The following is a 20,163-nucleotide window of genomic DNA, read 5'->3' on the forward strand; positions in this document are numbered from 1 at the left end:
AGGTACATCATGGACTTTTAGTGACTTAAATATATTATGTTATAATATATTAAATGTTATTCACCCTAAAATATGTATTCTTGCAGATAAGTTGTATTTTACATAATTAAGCGTTACCAACACTTCATTTGTAAAGTGTAAATAAACGTTTTAAAGATCTCATAGATCTGTTGCTCTCGTGCTGCCTTCATGAGACCTGTCAAGCTCGTAAATCTGAGTATCTTTGTCGTACGTCCTATTTGTTGTGCATTTCTTGCATTTGGTCGAAAGTAAATGACAAAATATTGCCATAAAGTAGTTATTGTGTCATACATTTTAAAATACACACACACACACAACATATGTGCTACACTTGCAGAATAAGTGGTTCAAGTGTATATTTCGGATCGTGATACTTCCGACAGCACGTGAAGGCAGCATCGACGTACTATCACAGACAGGTACTGAACTCATCAGTCCGGTTCTGGTGCAGACATGGCACAGATGTACTGTTGGGGGGACAGCTCCAGTGGACAGTACGGTCCACAGACAGCCCTCAGTCCGGTGCTCTGGACTGTTACTGGGGTCATTAAAGACATCTGCTGCGGGGACCAGCACACTTTATTCCTCACCAGGGATGGAGAAGTTTTATCGTGTGGACACAACGCACGGAAACAACTTGGACGAAGTAAACATAAGGATGGAAGGACACCAGGTAGGCTATAAAGAAAAACAAACAAAACAAGAATACAAATTAGTAACCAACAGAAAATTTATGAAAATATCCATAAATACTCCTGGTATGATTATAATCAGTCTGACAGCCTAGTTTATCTATAATGCATGCATCATAATAACCTTTAATGTCTGTTGTTGTGCGCAATTTCTGTAAGTCTGTCAAGACCATTTTATCTTAAGGAAAAACTTTAACTTTCTCAGGCTGAAAGCATACCACTGAGTTCATTGCCTCGATCGAAAGATATTATTCGCGGTCACATAAACATGAAGAAGGCTTGTTCCACTGAGATATATTTCAGTTTCATTTCCCTCCTGCCGGCGCAGCCAACGAAAGTCAACTACAATGCAATTTGTGTGCTGAGTTCAAGTGCAGGTGGAGAGGTTGTACATTCGCGATACTGGTGCATTCAAGTGCTTCGATGTTTAGTTTGATGGGATTGTAAAATGTAATAAAAAATCATTGAAAACATGCAGTAATTGTGGGTGTTGGAAGTATTTACTTACATAAAAGTACAAATATTACAGCGTAAATCAGCTAAATAAAATAAATAAATAAATAAATAAGCTAAATAAGTCAATTAAATGTAAGTACTTATTATGCAGTTTCTTTCTTTTCAATGTTATGTACTGTTTTATATTGTATTAGTAGATTCTTATTAATGCATTAACATGTAAAAAAAAAAAAAAAACGTTTTATTGTAGCAGGTTGAGGTGGAACTTCTTATTTCTTGGTGTTTGATATGACAGATATCATGACTAGATAAAAACTCAGTTGTGTAGAAGTAAAAAGTAATATAATATGAAAATACCTGTGTAAAAGTATCTCAACATTATTTGGTATTTGAGTAAAGGTTCTTAGAAGCACCAGCTCTCTACGCCATGCTTAGGTTTACATTTGATACAGTTTAGGTTGATGAAGTATGACAAGTTATAATGTTTAGATATGTATTGTTACATCCCAGTTACAGCATGTGTTTCTGTTTGTGATGGAGGTCGTGTGGAGGGGCTGGTTGATGTGGTGTTGATGGCTTGCGGTCAGGACCACTGTGTGGTTGTGTGCACATCTGGAAACGTGTTCTCCTGGGGGGAAGATGAAGATGGACAGCTAGGCCTGCCGCTCAATCAGCTGTGCAATAGAGACAGACCAAGGCAAGTCTCAGCGTATGCAATACATCAGTATGCATACACATCTTTTTTCAAATGTTCTAACCTGTTGTTGTCTCATCAACGTGCAGTCGGGTGCCCATACCAATGCCATTACCAGTGATTCAAGTTGCTTGTGGAAACTCCCACTCCCTGGCGCTGACTATAGGTATGACACTGATGATGTCTTTGTCTTTATATGGAGGCCAATTTACAATGTTTAATTATGTGTAATTGATATGCAAAAAGCTATATCACTGTGCCCAATCCAGTTTTCTGAATCCCTGCAGACATAATAGTGTGTGAATTAATATATTTAACAGCAGCAGCTTTAAAGAACCACTGCTGCAACATTCAACAAGATATTTTGAGTTGTGTGCAGGCACACCGTCTGAATATATAACAATAAAGTTAAATATTCATTTTACATTTTGGAGTGCAAAGACTTGAGGTTTAAATAAGTGATTTTTTATATATCCACTACTTTCCACTCTCAGGAGGAGATGTCTTCTCGTGGGGTTCAAACAGTCACGGTCAGCTGGGCCACGGGAAGGAGGTGTCAATGCAGTACACACCTCTCCTGGTGTGCGCTCTGACCGGCATTGCTGTGACGCAGATTTCCGCCGGAGCGACCCACACTCTGTTCCTCACACTCCCAGGCCTGGTGTACTGCTGTGGGGCCAATAAATCTGGCCAGTTGGGGCTCAATAGGGTGGATGAGAAGGGTAGAAATAACTCACTTTACTCACACACATGACACACATTTATTTACATTGAGCAGCCGATTGTCCACAGAGGTGGAACTCAATTCTACTTAAGAGCTGCTGTAGTTTTAACACTTACACCACCTGCAGGCAAAGACTGTTTCAGCTGTTTTCTCTGTTTTAGTGGATTTTCATGTAATAATAGACAGCTCCACTAAAAAAAACCTAAAATAATTAATTATGATCATGTCTACTAAACTCACAATGCATTATAGTTCCAAGCAGCAACATAAAATAATGTCAAGTAGCAACAATATAGACAAATATAATGTAACTTTTCCTTCACATCAAGAACGTGTTATTTCAGGCTACCATTTTTGGATTTGTGAACAGAGAAGTGGTTAAAAATCTTCTTTTTTTATCAGTAAATATTTTCATATATTTAAATCAAATCAAATCAAATCAATTTTATTTGTATAGCCCAAAGTCACAAAATACATTTGCCTCAGAGGGCTTTACAATCTGTACAGGGAGTGACACCCTCTGTCCTTAGACCCTCGGTTCGAGTGAGGAAAAACTTGCCCACAAAAAACCCTTTTAACAGGGAAAAAAGGTGGAAGAAACCTCAGGAAGAGCCACAGAGGAGGGATCCCTCTCCCAGGACGGACAGACGTGCAATGGATGTCACGTATTTAGTTATTTAAAAAAAGATTCTTAACTCTTGACTCAAATGTAGGATTAGATCATCAGAGGCACAAATTGGGGCTATTAACCTCATATCAACCTCCTGATTATATATTTAATCTTTTTTTTTCATTATGGATCATCATTTGGAAATAATCTCACGCCTATCATTTTTTTGATTTCCTAACAGGCAGGTTCAACATCTGTATGGTACCTGCTCTCAGACCCCTGGGCGTCTCCTTCATAAGCTGTGGAGAGGCACACTCTGCTGTGTTAACAAAGGTACAAACCTCAGTACGCCTGGTTCCTAGCTGTGTGTGTTGGGTTGATTTACACAATCTGACAAAATGATGCTGTGATTTCTAGGATGGCAAAGTTTTCACTTTTGGAGAGGGGCGCTACGGTCAGCTGGGTCACAACTCCATTGCTCATGAACTGATACCCAGACTGGTTAAAGGTCTGGACGGACCCGCTTCACAGATTTCATGTGGCAGGTAGACGGGTGTTTGAAACTGAAAATTCTTAATTTTGGCATTTTAGGGCGGCACATTTATAAAATCATATTTATAATTTCTAGCTTCAGACATCTAATAAAAGTACTTTAACATCCACATCATGTTATGATTCCCATTAAATTCATAATTGTGTCTCCCAGACGTCACACTCTAGTTTTGGGCACCTCTGGCCAGCTGTGGGCTTTTGGCAATGGGGCCAAGGGTCAAACTGGGACTGGAAAATCAGAGGACAGTCTGACTCCAACCCTGGTACAACTTCCGTCGACCACGGACAGTGCACCAGCTATACCCAAAGGTTTGTCTGTATGGGCAGAGTTGGTGTTAAGTAGATTTCAATGAGATACCAGTTTGTAGAGATTAGGTGGTGTAAGGGGAGGAAATTTAAATGACATTTAAGTGTGTTTTTTTTTGTTTTTATTTAAGCAGACTTAAAAATATCGGCTGGCTGGAATACGAACTTCGCTTACACTTCACCTGCACAGGTAATGTCTTCAACTATTTATAGATCTTTTACAGAAAGATTCCCAATTTTTTAAAATTAAGCACATTAGTGTAAAACTATTTAATGTCAAGTGTAAACATCTCTAAGCTGTCTGGCTTTAAAATGATATCTAATGTCTGTCTTTTAAGAGTTTGAACCGAAGGCAGATAAATGGACGGCTGGAGGAGGCAAAACTGCAAGAATGGCTGACAGCAGAAGACAAAGACCCAGATGCTGTGGAGTATGTTTTTGCTTTCTTTTGTATTGTAATCCCACATATGAAATCTGAGTTCATATGCAGAAACTACAGCGTTTGCAAGACTCATCTTTTCTTTCTTTGTTCAACAGAGAAATATGTACAATGTTTTTGACAAGTTCAAGTCTTGTTGCAAGTTTCACCAAGGCCAAGTGAGTCCATATTTTTCACTTCGCTGTTGCTGTGATGCTTAGTAGCAAAACCAGCCATGTCATTTACAAATACTGGTGGTGCCACTTTGTTTTAATGCTCTGATTTTGTCAGTGGGCCATCAGAAGCAGGTGCCACAACTGTGGACGTTGAAGCAGCGAGCCGAACTTTCGACCAGATGGTGGCAGTGCCGTGGATCAAACAAACAGTTAAGAACGTACATTTAATCACTGAGATCCTTTGTGTTTTGTTTGGGACATAACTTGAGTGAATGAGAAAACTAGTCCCTCTGTGGTGTACCTACCAGGCTCTCAACCTCTGCACATGGACACTTTGTACCATAGCCACTGATTTATTAATTTACGAACAAAAACATGCTGTGCAAACATTACCTTACAGATGTCTTCTCCATGCAGATAATCCTTAAAGTCCTGATTGATTTGCTTGCGGCTTCAAGAACTTTCCTCAAGTCACCAGAGATCCTCCTGATTTTGCTGACGTGTCCGCTTCTCCAAGAAGACTCTAGTGTCATCAAAGACGTGCTGCCGTTGGCTTATATCATCACAGATATGAATGAGAAGAATCGGACAATGCTAAGTAAGCAACCAGAGCAAACTTTTTTGGGTTTTTGTCACATGTTTGGGGAGATAGGTAGTGTACATGTCAATGTAAAATATAAAATGTCCATGTATGTATGCAAGTATAGAGACTTGCTATATAATTGTATTTTTTGTATGTTTTTGTTCCGCAGAAGACTGGTGGTCCTCCCTGACACCCTCCATGTTCATGAAGCAGATCATGGTCTTCAAAAAAGCCCTGGCCTTCATGCTGACAAATGGCCTCTTGGAAACTCACAACCCAGGAGTCAAATTCCTACTGGAAGCCCTCAAACTCCTCTACAAAGTCAGTGTTTTGTGTTTTCATTGACATCATCAGGGCTGGATCTATAATACTTTTTGAATCTGTATATTGAATCTGGTCCCGAGACTGAAAAAATAAATAGTTTAAAGGAATTTTAAAAAATATTCCATCAGACTTAACACAAGAGTATCTTCACTGCTGATTAATTATGAATGTGAAAAATTAACCAGAGCTTAAGATGATGTCTTAAAACCATCTGACCACTGTTGTCCATGTATGGTCCAGCATTTTTATACATGACTGAATGAAAACATGTTTTGTTTTTTGTAATGTATATATTTTTCACAGGCAAACAAAACAAAAGGAAAGTCCTACAAAGTCCCGCTGAGCACCTTTTACGTTGAGGAAATCAGCAGTCACGTGCCGCCAGTCAATGTTTGGTCACACTTTAATAAAGTGGAGGTAAAAACATGCAGTACACTACCCACAGGGAACAATCAACACATTTTTCTGTTGGACTGCTTACTGCTGAATTTATTTCTTAATAAATCATTGATCATTTTCTTAAAGGATGACGAGCACACACCTGCTATTTTCTGCCGCTACCCATTCCTGTTCCCTCTGGAGTGCAAGATGGTGGTCTTTAACGTCTTTTCATACATAACGAAGGTATAGTATGTAATAAAAATAGATCATTTGTAAACATTTTACTGAAGGTCTACATTAATGATACAGCATAATACAGCTGCATTTTCTTAAACTGAGCATTGATTTAATGATATATATGTAATAAAATTGCTTTCCATCTGGGTTTTTTAATTACAGAAAGCGCAACATTTACTTTATGAATGGTCTTTGTGGTGGCCTGATGCATTTTTGGACAACCCCCCAGACGGTACCCCAGCTCCGGTCTTTCAGCTAACTCTGAGACGAACTCACCTAGTGGAGGACACCTTCAGACAGCTCGCTGCAGCCGACCACGCCGCCTTCAAAAGGGAGTTTGTGGTAAACACGTCATCAACACTTCAACACGTCCTGCTTCTTGTCCTTTGTTCTAAAGTTTGGTAGCTTTTGTTACTTTATTACAGTGAAATTAAAGGGATGCTCCAGTGATTTAACTTTAAAATTTCTATGAAGTTGTGAGACCCACAGAGAGAGAGAGAGAATAAATTTAAAGTCCCTGCAATGGGCGGAACAACACTAGATGCATGCATTAAGTTGTTGGTCAGAAAGTTGCAAGACCAGACTGAAATCAAACTCCACAGATTGTTTTTCTGGCTGTGCCACTGTAACTCTGATCCAAACAGCTGATCTGCGGTGTAATGCAGTGCATGGCACAATTTGGCTTATGCATATAAATACAGAAGCTCTATGATCAGCGCCAGAGAAAAGGGCTCTCAGATGGCAACATAAAGTAGTGAAAATATTAATATATTGTACACTAAAACATTTTGTTGACTGAAAATCAAATTTGGTGGTGAGCTATCTGAATTAGTAATTACAAACTTGGAAGTATCTACTTGAAGTGTTCTATCCTTCCTAGGTGCAATTTGTGGATGACAGGAAGGTGACGAATGTCAACAAAAGGGACCTCTTCCTGCATTTGTACGATGAGCTGCTAGCTCCAGAGTCTGAAATGTTCATGTACAACGAGAGCAAGACTCTGGCCTGGTTCCCTCAAAAGGTAAGTTTATGAATTCGACATACAAATGAGCTGATTACTATAAAATTGTGAGTTCATACCACAAGTTAAAGCAACATGTATGGTACATTTGAAACTTAGACAGTTAGATTGAGACTAAATCTTAATCTAATCTTATCTAATCTAATCTCTAATCTTAATCTTAATCTTAATCCTGTGTTTGTCATCAACCAAACAAAAGCCAAAAAAGGAGGAAAAGACTTACTTCCTGTTTGGCATCTTGTGTGGCCTGGCTCTCTACAACCACAACATCATCCACATGCCCTTCCCACTGGTTCTCTTCAAGAAGCTGCTTCGCGTCAAACCCTCACTGGATGACCTGAGAGACTTTGAACTTGTAGTGGGAGAGTAAGATTTAAAAATGCATCGTCTGTGCTGTGTGAATCTACAGCTCTAGCAGTTTGTGTGCACTTCACAGATATGTTATGTGTCCTCAGGTCTTTGCGGTGCATGCTGGAGGAATACACTCCTGAGGAAGTCGAAAGCATGGAGACTACTTTCACTGTACGTTTACTAAATCACAGTTAGAATGACTGTCAGTGTTATTTTATATTGTAATGGCTCTCCTGCATACAGGTCTGGCTGCAATATTCCAATCTAGCTGTAATTGTTACTCATTACAGGTGACCTGGGGCGGTGAGACAGTTGATCTTGATCCGACAGAACCCGAGAAACCCGTCACAGCATCTAACAAGTATGTTTATACAGAATTGCGTATGTAACGCTCGTTACACCACGAAATAGGTAGTTGAATTTTCTTTTATTATAGGAAAGAGTTCGTAGCCGCCTTTGTCAACTACGCCTTCAACAAATCAGTGGAGGGAGTGTTTGAAGCATTCAAGAGAGGGTTCTTCAAGGTGTGTGAGATGGACGTGGTGGACTTCTTCCAGCCGGAGGAGTTGCAAGCTGTGATGGTGGGCCAGGAAAACTACGACTGGGAGATCTTCAAGAAGGTCTGATGAAAACCATTTTAAACCATGTATATTAACTTACATCCAAAGTACACTTTAAAACAACAATACAGTATCAAAATACACCAAACAAGATTAAATGACCAGTTTTTCACACAATTGTCTGCATGTTACATCATTCCTGTCAGAACGCACCATAATTTCAGACTTGACTTGACTTGAAATTTGAGTTAAGTTATGTTGTGATAGGTTGAGTCTTCTGGACCAAGAGACAAGTAGTTGAATACACACAAGTTGATCTTCAGTTGATGGTTTAATATGAGTGCTGAGGAGACCACAGACAATCTCCTTGAACATATATATATATAATATACACACCTTACATCTGGAAAACATTTTACATTTTTTTGGACCTCCTCCATTGTCACTCGAACCAGCATTCAGGTTCCACTTCTGACCCTGATTCTTTATGTATCTTATGGTTACAGGAACAATAACAATATATCTGTCTTGGGCTTCTGCCAATATTTGAAACCGGTGTGTGTGTATTTTTATTTTTTCCAAACAGAACACGGTCTATGAAGGAGAGTACCATGCCGAGCATCCAAACATCGTGACCTTCTGGGAGGTGTTTGACAAAATGACAGTAGAGGAAAAGAAAAAATTCCTTGGTAAGTGTTACACATGATTGTGCTTACTGTCATTGACTGTCATCACGTTTGACTTCACAGGCTTTGGTATTCGTTAAAGTTTCTTTATTGGATTTCAGATGATCAGATCTTTTCTCTCCTTGTTTGTGTTGCCAGTGTTCCTCACAGGCTGTGAACGCGTACCCTTTGCGGGTATGAAGAGCATCCAGATGACAGTCGCTGTCTTGCCCGATGCCACTGACCTCCACCTGCCAGAAGCCCTCACCTGTCATCTTCTGTTATTACTGCCCATCTACCAGAGATACCCAGTCGAGAGGACAATGCAGACCAGGCTTCTTCAGGCTCTTAATCACAACAGAGGCTTCTGGAAAATCAACACTGCAGACTGAAGCTGGAAAGGCTTTGTGTTTTTCTGTCTATGTTTGTGTTCATATTATATTACATTATCATATGAGTGTCACAAAGTAACTCCTATTATATCAATGGCCTTAACAGAAATAGTAAGTTGTGAGTAGTAAGTAAGCAGTGCACTTTATTAGTTATTCAGCTATTACAAGGAGTTAAGAACATGCATGGGTAGGAAAGATCTAAATGAAGTAACCGACACAAACCAACAGGTCCAGGATGTAGAAATAAAATCACTGATTTTCAGATTGCGGATGGAATTTGTGCCACAACTTCAAAATCTTTTCTACCTCAATTAGACCAGACCAGTGCCGCTGCTTTCAGTCACCTCTTTTAAGATAACCTCACGTCAACACTTTATATCATAACACTATGAGCATCATGTACTCTCTCATGTTCATGTTATACAAGCTTCAACTGTAAGGAAATATTTTATGGTTCCGTCATTTACCAAAAAAAGTTTGTTTGCATTATTTTCTTGCTGTTTGTTTAAAATAAATAAATATCTTTGCCTGCCTTACTGGTTTGCAGTTTATTATCATGTTGAAAACATTCTTTTTTCTTTTTTTTTCAAATCAATCTTCTAATATCTAACGGTCTGGTTATTTCCTGGATTATTTAATTTTCTATTTTTACATCCACATCAAATTAAAAAGTATAAACTGTATAAAAACTGAAAGGCCTGTAGAGGAAATATAAAAAGATTAAATTTTAGTCAGCAATACTCATACTCAATAGCATTCATACATTATTCATTATCTTCGCAATGCAAATTTAGCTGCAATAGTTTTCTGTGAAAAGTGAAAAGCGAGTTAATTTTTAGCCCAAAAAAACACAACTCACAGCTCAGCAGCTCCATCAGTCAGACTTTATTTATCAGTCGTCATATCATTTCAGCTTGCTTTGACACTTGGGGCTTGGATCCATTCATGATTACTCATAAAACAAATTAAACTACCTGCTACATATTGTCATTCTTAACAAGACGCTGTGACTTCGGCATTATGATTTAAATGAGCACTTTGTCAAAACATTTTGAAAACATTTTTATTGGCACCTCAGTTCACTGATATGAGGAAAATGCAAAAATCCTGAATTTGGAAGTTTCCTGAATTCATTGAAGTGAACGTGAATCCTACCCTGGTTTTGAATTAGCATTGCTTACATAAAAAAAAAGAAAAAGACAGTATGTTCCATAGTGACATTCGATGATTTACAAGCACATTGAAGCACAAGAAAGCATTGGTGACATTAAAACATTTCAAGTATCTCAAGGAGACTAAAACAACTTTCACAGAACAGACCATCTCATCTCATCCCTTTTCTTTATTCCACCTGACTTTCAATATGAAAAGCAGTAAATAATTTACTTGTTTTTTAAAAAGGATATCAAAGTCAACATTTCATCGCGAGGTCTACACCTTAGTGGCTTTTACAGTTTCTATTCCAGAGCTGTCAGGCAGCAAAGCTCATACATGTATCAAAGCACGTACAAAAAGATTAAACAGATAAAAATGGAGGTGGTACTACACCCACACAAGAACACACCAGTTAGACCAGTTAGATAACCCTTGTTTCCAGACCCGATATTGAGAGAACTGGCACTTTTCTCAGTCATGAAATATACATAAGGACCAGGGGAGAATGAAATTCTAGCCTAAACCTCAAAGCAGAGCTACTCCTTAAACCTGAATGAGTTTTAAATGGACGGTTTGTGTGCTTTCTTTTTGTCGGCTCAGAGAAATTAACATCTGCAATAACACTTCTGCTATACACAAAAACATACATACTTAAATATTCCTAAAAAAGATACAAACAAATAATTACACCGTGTAGAAAAAACAACTTAAAGCCATTTGCTCTTGCTACAAATTGTCGACATAAAACATAAAAAAGACAAAAAAATTAATAAAAATAAAAAATAAAATAAGGCATTACTAATGACACTGAGCTGTGCTGTGCTGTCAGACTAAAGGCAGTCTTCTCTTAATCATCTTGTAGCATGTGTTGTATAGCTCCATGCATACGAGCAGAGCGAGTCCTGTGAATGTGTTGTTCTGTCTTTACATCTGGGGAAGTGGTGAGACATCATCCAGGCAGCTTGTTGTGTGTTTCATCCAAGTCCAGCTTCTTCAATGTGTGTGTGTATGTGTGTTTTTCTTCAGGTGTTTTTAAGGGTGTGCGATGGCATTCGGACGAGCCAAGTTCATCTTCTACAGAGTGATTGTGTGAGTGTTCCAGGTTTTATCTGATGAGGTGGTAGGTGAGCCAGTACATGAAGATGGGCTGTGCTGCTGCTATAGACATGGTGAGGTACATCCTCAGCTGGTTTCTGGTTCCTCTCACCAGCCTCCCCTCCGCCGCCGCCTCAGATAACAGCTTCAGACGCAAAGTGCGGATCTGAGGGGAGACGCATTAAAGATGCTTTTTAATTAGCAGTTAAACAAACACAGCTGAGCCATCAAGTTAATTATTTATCTGCTCTGGAGATTTGACAACAGTTGATGAAAATTAACTTGTCATATTTTCCACCTTGGGACTTTTCTGACATTTCTCTGTTACACGGATGAAAGATTAGAATAAAAAGCATAAAAAGGAAGAAAACAAAACAAAGCTATTAAATGAGATATACATGAAAGTTTATAAAGCTCTGTTAGGACATGTGGCAGAGCTGATGAGCATGAATATACACTCAGAGGACACCAGACATCTGGAAAGTTGTGTTATTTCCACAATAGCCGTCATTCCTCGCCAGGATTTCATCAACTGTCTATCAATGTGTGGCACAAATAAATGTGGAAACGTGTCCCATAAACATTCACATTAAATCAAATATTGTTTTGCAGTATGTGAATACAGGTGTATGCTATCATGGCTACCCATCTTTATAGTACCAGTGTGATTTCAGTTATTTGTAAACAGAAAGTCTGTCTATTAGGATGCACGTGAGTTAGTAGAAGCTGCTACTTACCATAAAGACAAAGATGGCAACACAGCACCACAGTAAAGAGAGATAGTACGCTGACCTCCCAAAGATCAGGCCTGCTACCACCCCGATGATCATCCTAAAGAAACCGAGAGAAGAGACACACAGTCAACACAGACGAGTCGGTACAACATCCACACAGCTTTAAATGAGAACAAAAATTAAGAAATGTTTAATCCTCAATGTTGTTCGAGGAAAAATTAGCCATTAGAAAGTAATAAACTACCGAACAAATAAAGACATACACGTGATGAATACAAACACACACACATACCCAACATATTTGTAGCCAGAAAAGGCGAGCAGGTCTATGGTCGTGAGGTCGGTGTTTACGGTCACAAGGTAGAGTGACAGCAGGACCGCCAGCACTTCCATGATCAGCCACACCAACGCTGAACTGGCCTGAACTCCCAGCAGCTCTGGAGAAAACCTGAAGGCACAAAATGAATTATATTTCTGCGAACTCTATAGTAGTCTCTAGTTGTGAGGAGGAGGAAGGTGAATGTGTACCTGTTCTGTGTGCCGAGGGCCAGTCCAGCCACCAGGACGTACGTGATGAAGCCCATGGCGGGAATATAGAGATCAGGAGCGTTCACGTCGAAGCGCGGAGCCACAGGAGTGTCCTGCTGGTAGCTCACCTCCCAGTTCTACAACACACACATGATAACACACTTAAATCTACACCTGCACCTCAACTCTGGACTGAAAAGTGTGTAGTATTTCACAGGTAAAGTGAAATATATTTTATCTAGGGCTTTCCACACATAATAAAGCATCTCAAAGATCAACTGAAAATCGTATTCATGCAGAAATATTCATGACCAGCAGAGAGTATCTCGAGGTCAAAAACATCCTGCATACTGAACTAGAAAAAAATCTTTTGTCTACGTCTGGTGCACATAGGCAAAGGCCCACAGAGAAAAATCCACATATTTTCTGGAGGCAGACATAACAGAATATTTTACATTAAGCAGACTTACCTCGTGCATGTAAGGGAAAACTAGAAGGCCCAGTTTCTTCCCCACGTACACTGTATCCACGGCAAAGTAGTACTTCAGCTTAGAAATTGGGATGAACCTGTCCAGCTGAAACAAGCAAGCACGCAGACAAGCAGATGGGGAATGTTATTTTACAAAATAATGTGGCCTTTTTCCTCAGCCTGATGCATCATCAAGCTCTTAAGAACATCTTGTGGGAGGCCTTTAGCATCTTTTATGAGTTATTCTTACATTTTTGTCCACCATTTCTCTTCCCTGGGATGCCAGTGAGCTGCCGTATGCCATGGCCAGGTTGGACATGGGGTCTGACAGGATAGACTGGCCAGGAAATCCTGCTGCCTGAGGTCCAGCCTGCTGGTTACTGCCAATGTGACACAAGAAAACGTATCAACTCAAAGAATGTGGTGGGTTTTATCAGCTAAATTATACATGCAGTTAAATGAACGTCCTACAACTGCAAGATCAATACTGGGTGGCTGTGAAATACCATTTTTATACCAATAGTTTAATATCCAGCCTAACTTTAGCCTGGATAGCAGCGCTCCCACCTGTAGCCTGTCTGTGATGCAGCTGCAGACCCACTCGTATCCTCAAATAACTGGCTGCCATCTGGACTGTCCGTGGAGGTATTCCTTAGACGCATATTAGGTTCTGTATGAAAAGGAGAGACACGTTAGAGAAAGGAGGAGATCTGAACCTCTCGAATCATTGAGAATTTCAGCGGATGCAAAAAATTGTAAATCGAGCAAATGCAAGGCAGCCACAATTACAGCAAATCTGAGAAACCAGCATGCATCAATTTGTATTAATAGACCAAAATGACACTAATATAAACACTGGCAGCTTTGTGGATGTGCTGATAACTGCCAAAACTTCTCCTGCATCATTTTAAAACTAAACTTACCATTGCTTTGTTTTTATTATTATTTGTTCTAAGTCTTTACTAATTTTCAGAGTCTGACTGCATTAGGACTGCAGTGATTAACCAATACCAATATAAACCGAAGCTTAAAACATGATGGTTTTATGACCGTTAAGGCTCAGCTACACCAACCTTTTCTGTCAGTCAGCAATGAGTTGGGCTTTCAGTAAAATGAGCATTGCACGGTTTGTAAATGTACCGCTCACTAAAACAACATCTAATACACTCAACCCAACACCTGCATACGAGAGGATCACAGTTTCTTTCTTTCAGGTTTGTACTAAAAACAGACAGGATTTTCCCTTGACAGCATGTGACAGATACTGAATTATAACATTGTTTGAGCCATGGCATTTAATGACTATTATATACTATAAACACTCGTCTTGTTGGACTACAAACAAACATGAGTGTTGGTGACAGTGAAGTGGCAGTTTATGTACAAGTGAAATTTAATCATCAGGATTGTTATAAAAATTAGGATTATACTGGGGTGCAGATGTCTTAACTCATACAGATAGTGTGTGTGTGTCCTGTTCTTTGTATGTCTTGCATACCTCCCTTAGTTGGCCTCTGATTTACTGAGTCTGGCAGGGAGAGCCAATTATAAATTAGTGGTACAAGGACAGGAGAGACAGGCTAGGGGAGTACCATGTGATTATAAAATATAGTGTTCATTTCTGAGCAGTAAACCAACTAAAGGAATGTTGTGATGTTATCTGTATCAGTGGAGGCGTCCGAGACAGCCCATTTTTGAACAATGCATAAGAAGTTAGAGCTCCTCAGGGAGCCTTTTCTCTGTAACCCCTTTTGTGTGTTGCACTGTAAACGCTCCTTCTTGCACAAGAATAATAAATTAAACTTTGATACTTTGAATCCAGTCCTCCTTATTCAAGGGTTCTTCTTTAAAAAACCTCGTAAATATTATGTACCCTCACAACCCCAGTAAGAAAGAAGGATTCATTGAGGCAGTGATATTATTATTATCATCACACAGTGATCATGAGGGCAGATTACATCATCCGACAGAGCCACAAACAAACAAAGTGTGATGGCTCTGACACACACAGACACGCCTTTAAAGCCTTGTGGTAAGTGTGTCTTGGTGCTCTGACGTGTTGTGTGCTTGAATCCTCTGGAGATACTTGTTTTAGGTTACATTAAATCACTTTTTTAATCATTACTAACCCTTAAACTCACAGGGCAAGAGGCGCGATAGCCGCTCCAGTGTTAGCCGACATGCGTGTGTTAACGCCGCCGTGCAGAGGCACAAACATGGAGCTGAGCTGGCTTAATATAACACCACAGCTCACACAGGAACACAGGAGCCGCCACACACGGACAGGACGCGAATAACACGCAAAGAAACCCGCACAAGTACGTGAGGCTGCCGCTGGCCTGGCCCGGTGTGACGCTGAATTAGCCACTTAGCATCGCTGACCCGGTGTTTATATTACCGGTTAATGCGCGAGCTAATATTAGCCGTTAGTAGACCGAACGTTATGTGTCTGTTTTTTAAACGTTGTTTTAACGTTTTTAAGTCTGAACTGACTGATTTAACGTTAGGTGTCTGTTTTTTAAACGTTGTTTTAACGTTTTTTAAGCCTGAACTGACTGATTTAACGTTAGGTGTCTGTTTTTTAAACGTTGTTTTAACGTTTTTAAAGCCTGAACTGAACTGATTTAACAGCGACATCCAGAAAGCTGTGAACATGCAGCCGGTTGATATTAAACTGGATGAAAATCACGTACGTAACTTACGCTGTCTGAACCCGCTTTGAGCCGCGGTGTAATCCATGACTGACTGTCGATGGGAGCCGTCAGTTCACCGAGCTGCTGCTAGTTAGCCAGCTGACTGTGGGAAGTCGGAGTCATTCATAAAAACTCACACGGAAGTGAACCAGTTATTTTTTCCTGTGCCACACTTTTAATAACAAGCCCACGTGAAAAGTGAGTGTCGCCATCTGCTGTATGCACGTGTGACGCTCACCCTGTCATCGTACACAACAGGTGTAATACGTTTTATATTTATTTTATTCATAACCTATTTATATTATTAGCCTATATGTGTTTATGATTGATTTAAAACAAGTATGGTTATTAAATGCCAAGAGCTGTGTGTCTTTAGACCACCAATTCATCTGATTGGAGTGCAAATGTCTCCCCGCTGTTTGTACTTTCTCAGTTATCTGCACCCATTCATCAGTAATTTGGTGAAAATTATTGTCAGTTATTATGACAATAATTGGCGGACCCCCTGCAGTACCTCTGCGGACCCCTTAGGGGTCACGGACCCCTGGTTGAAGACCCCTGATTTGGTATGCTGACAAATAAAGGAGTAATAATATCTATATATAGGTTATAGGTCTGTTACTAACTGAAGACACCCATCCATCCATCCATCCATCCATCCATCCATTCATCCATCCATCCATTCATCCATCTCATCCTTTCGTTCATCTGTCCAAGTCACTTGTCTGTCAGATCTGATGTAAAGATTAATTCAATTTTTATTCCAAATAATGATACAGATCTGCCATAACATCCATCTTTCTGAAGCTGATCATCAACGGGCTCCAGCTGAGGTCAGCCTGTGAATGAATCTGCTCCATCCAGGAACTATTGGAAGAGACATGACCTTTGTGCTTTTATGAATTAAACAATTAGTTTAAATGTCAGAGCATATGGAAGATGGATAAACATTAACCTTTGCCTCTTTAAATTTTAATACAGTATCTTTCATGATCCTTTTTGGACCAAATGAATATTTGTTTGACCTTGTAAGCCACTGCGTCAGTTTACCAAAAGATAAATCACTGTACTCTAGACGCTCCAAGTCCTGCTGCAGTTCATTACATTGCCCAGCAGGTGATGATGCTGCAGCAACCACAAGATTCAAACACAGTCTTTAGATTTCCTTAAAAAAAGCATACTCAGAGGGCTGTTTCACAGGCTCACCAGACTGCTGCAGGAGGTTTAATTGGTGTTGAGCATTACAGTAACTCGCATGTTGTCAAACAGTCACAACACTGTAACAGATGTTTGTGCCTCCAGTTTTGCTAAATTATTTTCATTTTTAACAAACAAAATAACACTTTTATGAGTAATAATGTGAGGTCAAAGACTAGTAATGGATTCTATACTCATTATCATTATTTCACCATAAGAGAGGGATTTGAATTTTTAATTAATAATCCTGCTGAGTCTCTGAGATCTTGCATGTGGGTAACGCTTGTGATGACGTCAACCTGTTCATGGTTGCATGGTTAAGTGACGTCACAGTAACATATAGCTCATTAAAGGAAAGTCAGAGGCTACAGGAGATGGACAAACAGACGATGGACAGAACAGAAGAGGACTGGATGGATCGATACACAGATACTCAATTTTCCTCTCATTTCTGCTGCCTTAATCTTTAAATTTCTCTCTTTCTTCAACGTCTTCTGCCCCATGACAAGCCTCACATTTATCAGTGGAGAATAAAAAAAAAGGAAATCTCTCTTAGACTGTGTACTTAAGTACAGTTTTAGGTACTTGTACTTTAAGTGTTTCACATTTTGACTGGTACTTCTACTCCACTACATTTTAGAGAGAAATAATGTACTCCACTACATAGACCCATTAGTATGAAGCAGTTCAAATTTGCCCAACCTCTACTGCAACTTTAAAAAGAACTGCTCACATGTTAATGCATCAGTAATAAAGACACTGAGGCCTATTAATATTCAAGAGCTGCATTTGTAATACTGATACACTACACAGACTGAAAACAGAGTGTGTCATCACAGCAGACAATAGATGATGACAGCAGCAGATGGTTACATGCATTACATGCAATTGGTTACATCAAATTTCTTTGTTTGAAACAGGAGCAGCCACATTCATAACTTTGTATGCAGCCAGATTGGTGATTCATCTCTGCCAGTAAGTGTGATTGTTTGGAAATGTCTACACTTATACACAAACAGGAACAGTATGAACAACTGATAAACATTCAATAATCTGCAGATCTATTTTTTTTCCTTTTTGAGACAGAATCAAAATCAGCCACGTTAGAGGATCTGTGGGGCTCAGACACACCTGTTCTGAGATAGATGCTAATGCTGTTTTTTCAACAAGCTGTTTAGCTTATTAGCATTTTAACAAGTAGCACTAAACACAAAGTGTGGCTGAGGCTCATTCATTTTGCAAGTATGTATTAGTCACACTCACCATAAATGTATGTAAAAAGTTTCACAGCAATCTGCAAAAAGGTTTGCCTTGCCAAACAGGCCTACATAACCATCACCAAAGCCAGGGTGTTCACAAAAAGTAGTTACATTTTTCATCACACATTCAATTAATGTTCTATCATGTTAGTTTTTTTTCACATGTTTATTAATGGAGGGAAGACGCTGTTGTTGTTAAAGAAAGTAAAGATTCAGGAATCCGGGTGACTAATTGACATCATACTACCAGTAAACACAATGAATCACTCCAACTTCAGCATCCAAAACATAAATAATAATAAAAAATATATATATATATAAACTACAACTACCAGGGTAAACTTATTACTTACTTTACTTTTTAAAACTGTGGTCGTATATTTAATTTAACTTTTTTCTAGTAGTAGTAGTAGTTAGTGTGGGTAAAGAGAGACGGTGTGAGATTACAGGGAGAGAATAACCTTGTGAAAGAAACCGAAACTGAAAATGCATTTAAACAATCATAAACATGTTTGTGATCTGAGAGCTGTCAGACAACAAAAGAAGAGTTTCCAATACAGTTCTTGTCAGTGCTTACCCGATACTCCAATGAAGGCAGCAAGTACTAGCCTTTTATTGTGACTTGTTTGTCAGGCACACCACAGGCACACCTGTGTCATAGTCATGTTCAGCATCTTGGTAAAGGAGAAGTGCTCACAAACACACATTTTAATACATTAAAAATACAAAAATAAATTTATGAACAGAATTTGAGATAAGTTGTGTGTTGTTGATAATGTTGTATGAAGTCTTTAAGTCCTTTACTTCAACTCTTGAAAAATGGGAGCAAAAACAGAAGTGTTCATAATTTGGTTGAGTGTACTTTTAAGCAAACCCTGGCCTTTCAAATTGAAGAAGCTATACTTGTAGATGACAACACATCCTCTCCTCTTAACCCCCATGACCAGTGTGAAGCCTGTTTAATATGAGTGCATTGCCTGATACATCGTGAGATCTCTTGATCAGCTTGAAGAGCTATTGCTTCATTCATCTGTATTTCTGATAAGAAAGGGACCTGTTAACGTGACTTAACAGTGAGTGACTTACTATAGGCCATAGAGTGATGGCTTAGCCATTACAGAGGAGAGTTCTTATAAATGGTATGTCTTTTGTTGTGCAAAAGATTTTCCCTACCACCTAGAAATTTCTTCAACTTCCTTGTCTCTTACTGTAAAAACATGTCTTGTCTCTGGAATGTAATCCAGCTTGAATACTCAGACGAGCAATGGAAAGTTGCCAACTAAATTAAACAAAAAGTGAAAGATAGGCTTCATTATGGCGTGTCAAACTATAAAGCATCAGTACTCATCAGGCTGCAGGAGCGGAAAGAACTGTTTTCACGATTCAGACACTTGAATCTGCAAAACTATGGCCTGCAGTGTTCCGAGGCGCGTGGCAACTACAAGGAACAGAGGTAATCTCTATAATCTTTTTTCTTACATTTTAGTCTTTTGTTTATTTAACTATACAGGTGTTTACGTACATTACAGTTATTTATTTTTCAAACCTCACATGATGATCTGCACTGTATCTTTACAAAACAGATCACAGTTAATGGGCTTTGATCTATATACAGTGCTTAACAAATTTATTAGACCGCCTGTCAGAGACTATCCAGCAACATGAAGTGCTATAATGCGGACTCTTTCATTTTCAGTGAGCTCTCAACTTTTTACCATTTTGAACAGGAATGATGGATTTCAAACTGAATTCACCTTTTATACCTAAATTTGAGCCGGCTCACCAGGCTTCTCTAAGAAGTCATTCAAGCATAACATTCAACTACTTAATCTTAATCTAGAAATCTTAATCAAGAAATAATAATGTGCTT

The 20,163-nt window shown here is 39.1% G+C and overlaps 3 protein-coding genes across 5 annotated transcripts in view; 2 read left to right on the plus strand and 1 right to left on the minus strand.

Moving 5' to 3' along the window:
* The first annotated feature begins 434 nt into the window (after nt 1-434).
* On the plus strand, nt 435-9,699 carry LOC113746014 (probable E3 ubiquitin-protein ligase HERC6). Of its 2 annotated transcripts, none has more exons than XM_027280119.1 (23): nt 435-694; nt 1,710-1,866; nt 1,953-2,029; nt 2,358-2,585; nt 3,439-3,530; nt 3,615-3,742; nt 3,904-4,058; nt 4,187-4,245; nt 4,394-4,485; nt 4,593-4,652; nt 4,765-4,858; nt 5,067-5,247; nt 5,402-5,553; nt 5,860-5,973; nt 6,082-6,180; nt 6,337-6,516; nt 7,055-7,195; nt 7,395-7,561; nt 7,651-7,717; nt 7,837-7,907; nt 7,983-8,166; nt 8,693-8,795; nt 8,931-9,699. In XM_027280119.1, the coding sequence occupies exons 1-23, from the start codon at nt 475-477 to the stop codon at nt 9,161-9,163; spliced, it is 3,054 nt and encodes a 1,017-aa protein (XP_027135920.1). In that variant the 5' UTR covers nt 435-474; the 3' UTR covers nt 9,164-9,699. The 2 variants fall into 2 exon arrangements, with proteins under 2 accessions (XP_027135920.1, XP_027135921.1); XM_027280120.1 differs by having other exon boundaries at nt 436-694; nt 4,190-4,245.
* A 329-nt stretch (nt 9,700-10,028) lies between these two features.
* On the minus strand, nt 10,029-15,991 carry yif1b (Yip1 interacting factor homolog B (S. cerevisiae)). 2 transcript variants are annotated; one of them, XM_010742802.3, is made up of 8 exons: nt 15,847-15,991; nt 13,712-13,814; nt 13,395-13,524; nt 13,146-13,250; nt 12,676-12,812; nt 12,440-12,595; nt 12,151-12,244; nt 10,029-11,579 (listed from the first exon to the last, which is right to left on the minus strand). In XM_010742802.3, exons 1-8 carry the CDS (start codon nt 15,881-15,883, stop codon nt 11,424-11,426), a joined length of 918 nt encoding a protein of 305 aa, XP_010741104.1. In that variant the 5' UTR covers nt 15,884-15,991; the 3' UTR covers nt 10,029-11,423. The 2 variants fall into 2 exon arrangements, with proteins under 2 accessions (XP_010741104.1, XP_010741103.1); XM_010742801.3 differs by having other exon boundaries at nt 15,838-15,989.
* Nucleotides 14,996-20,163, plus strand: part of LOC113746015 (uncharacterized protein C14orf132) — a 28,504-nt gene continuing 23,336 nt past the window's right edge. Inside the window, exons 1-2 of the mRNA XM_027280122.1 lie at nt 14,996-15,176; nt 17,955-18,009. Of these exons, the coding sequence (XP_027135923.1) occupies nt 15,088-15,176; nt 17,955-18,009 (144 nt within the window). The 5' untranslated portion in view covers nt 14,996-15,087. The remainder of the gene's footprint in view (nt 15,177-17,954; nt 18,010-20,163) is intronic.

Source organism: Larimichthys crocea, chromosome VII (assembly GCF_000972845.2).
Source record: "Larimichthys crocea isolate SSNF chromosome VII, L_crocea_2.0, whole genome shotgun sequence".
Lineage (NCBI taxonomy): Eukaryota > Metazoa > Chordata > Actinopteri > Sciaenidae > Larimichthys > Larimichthys crocea.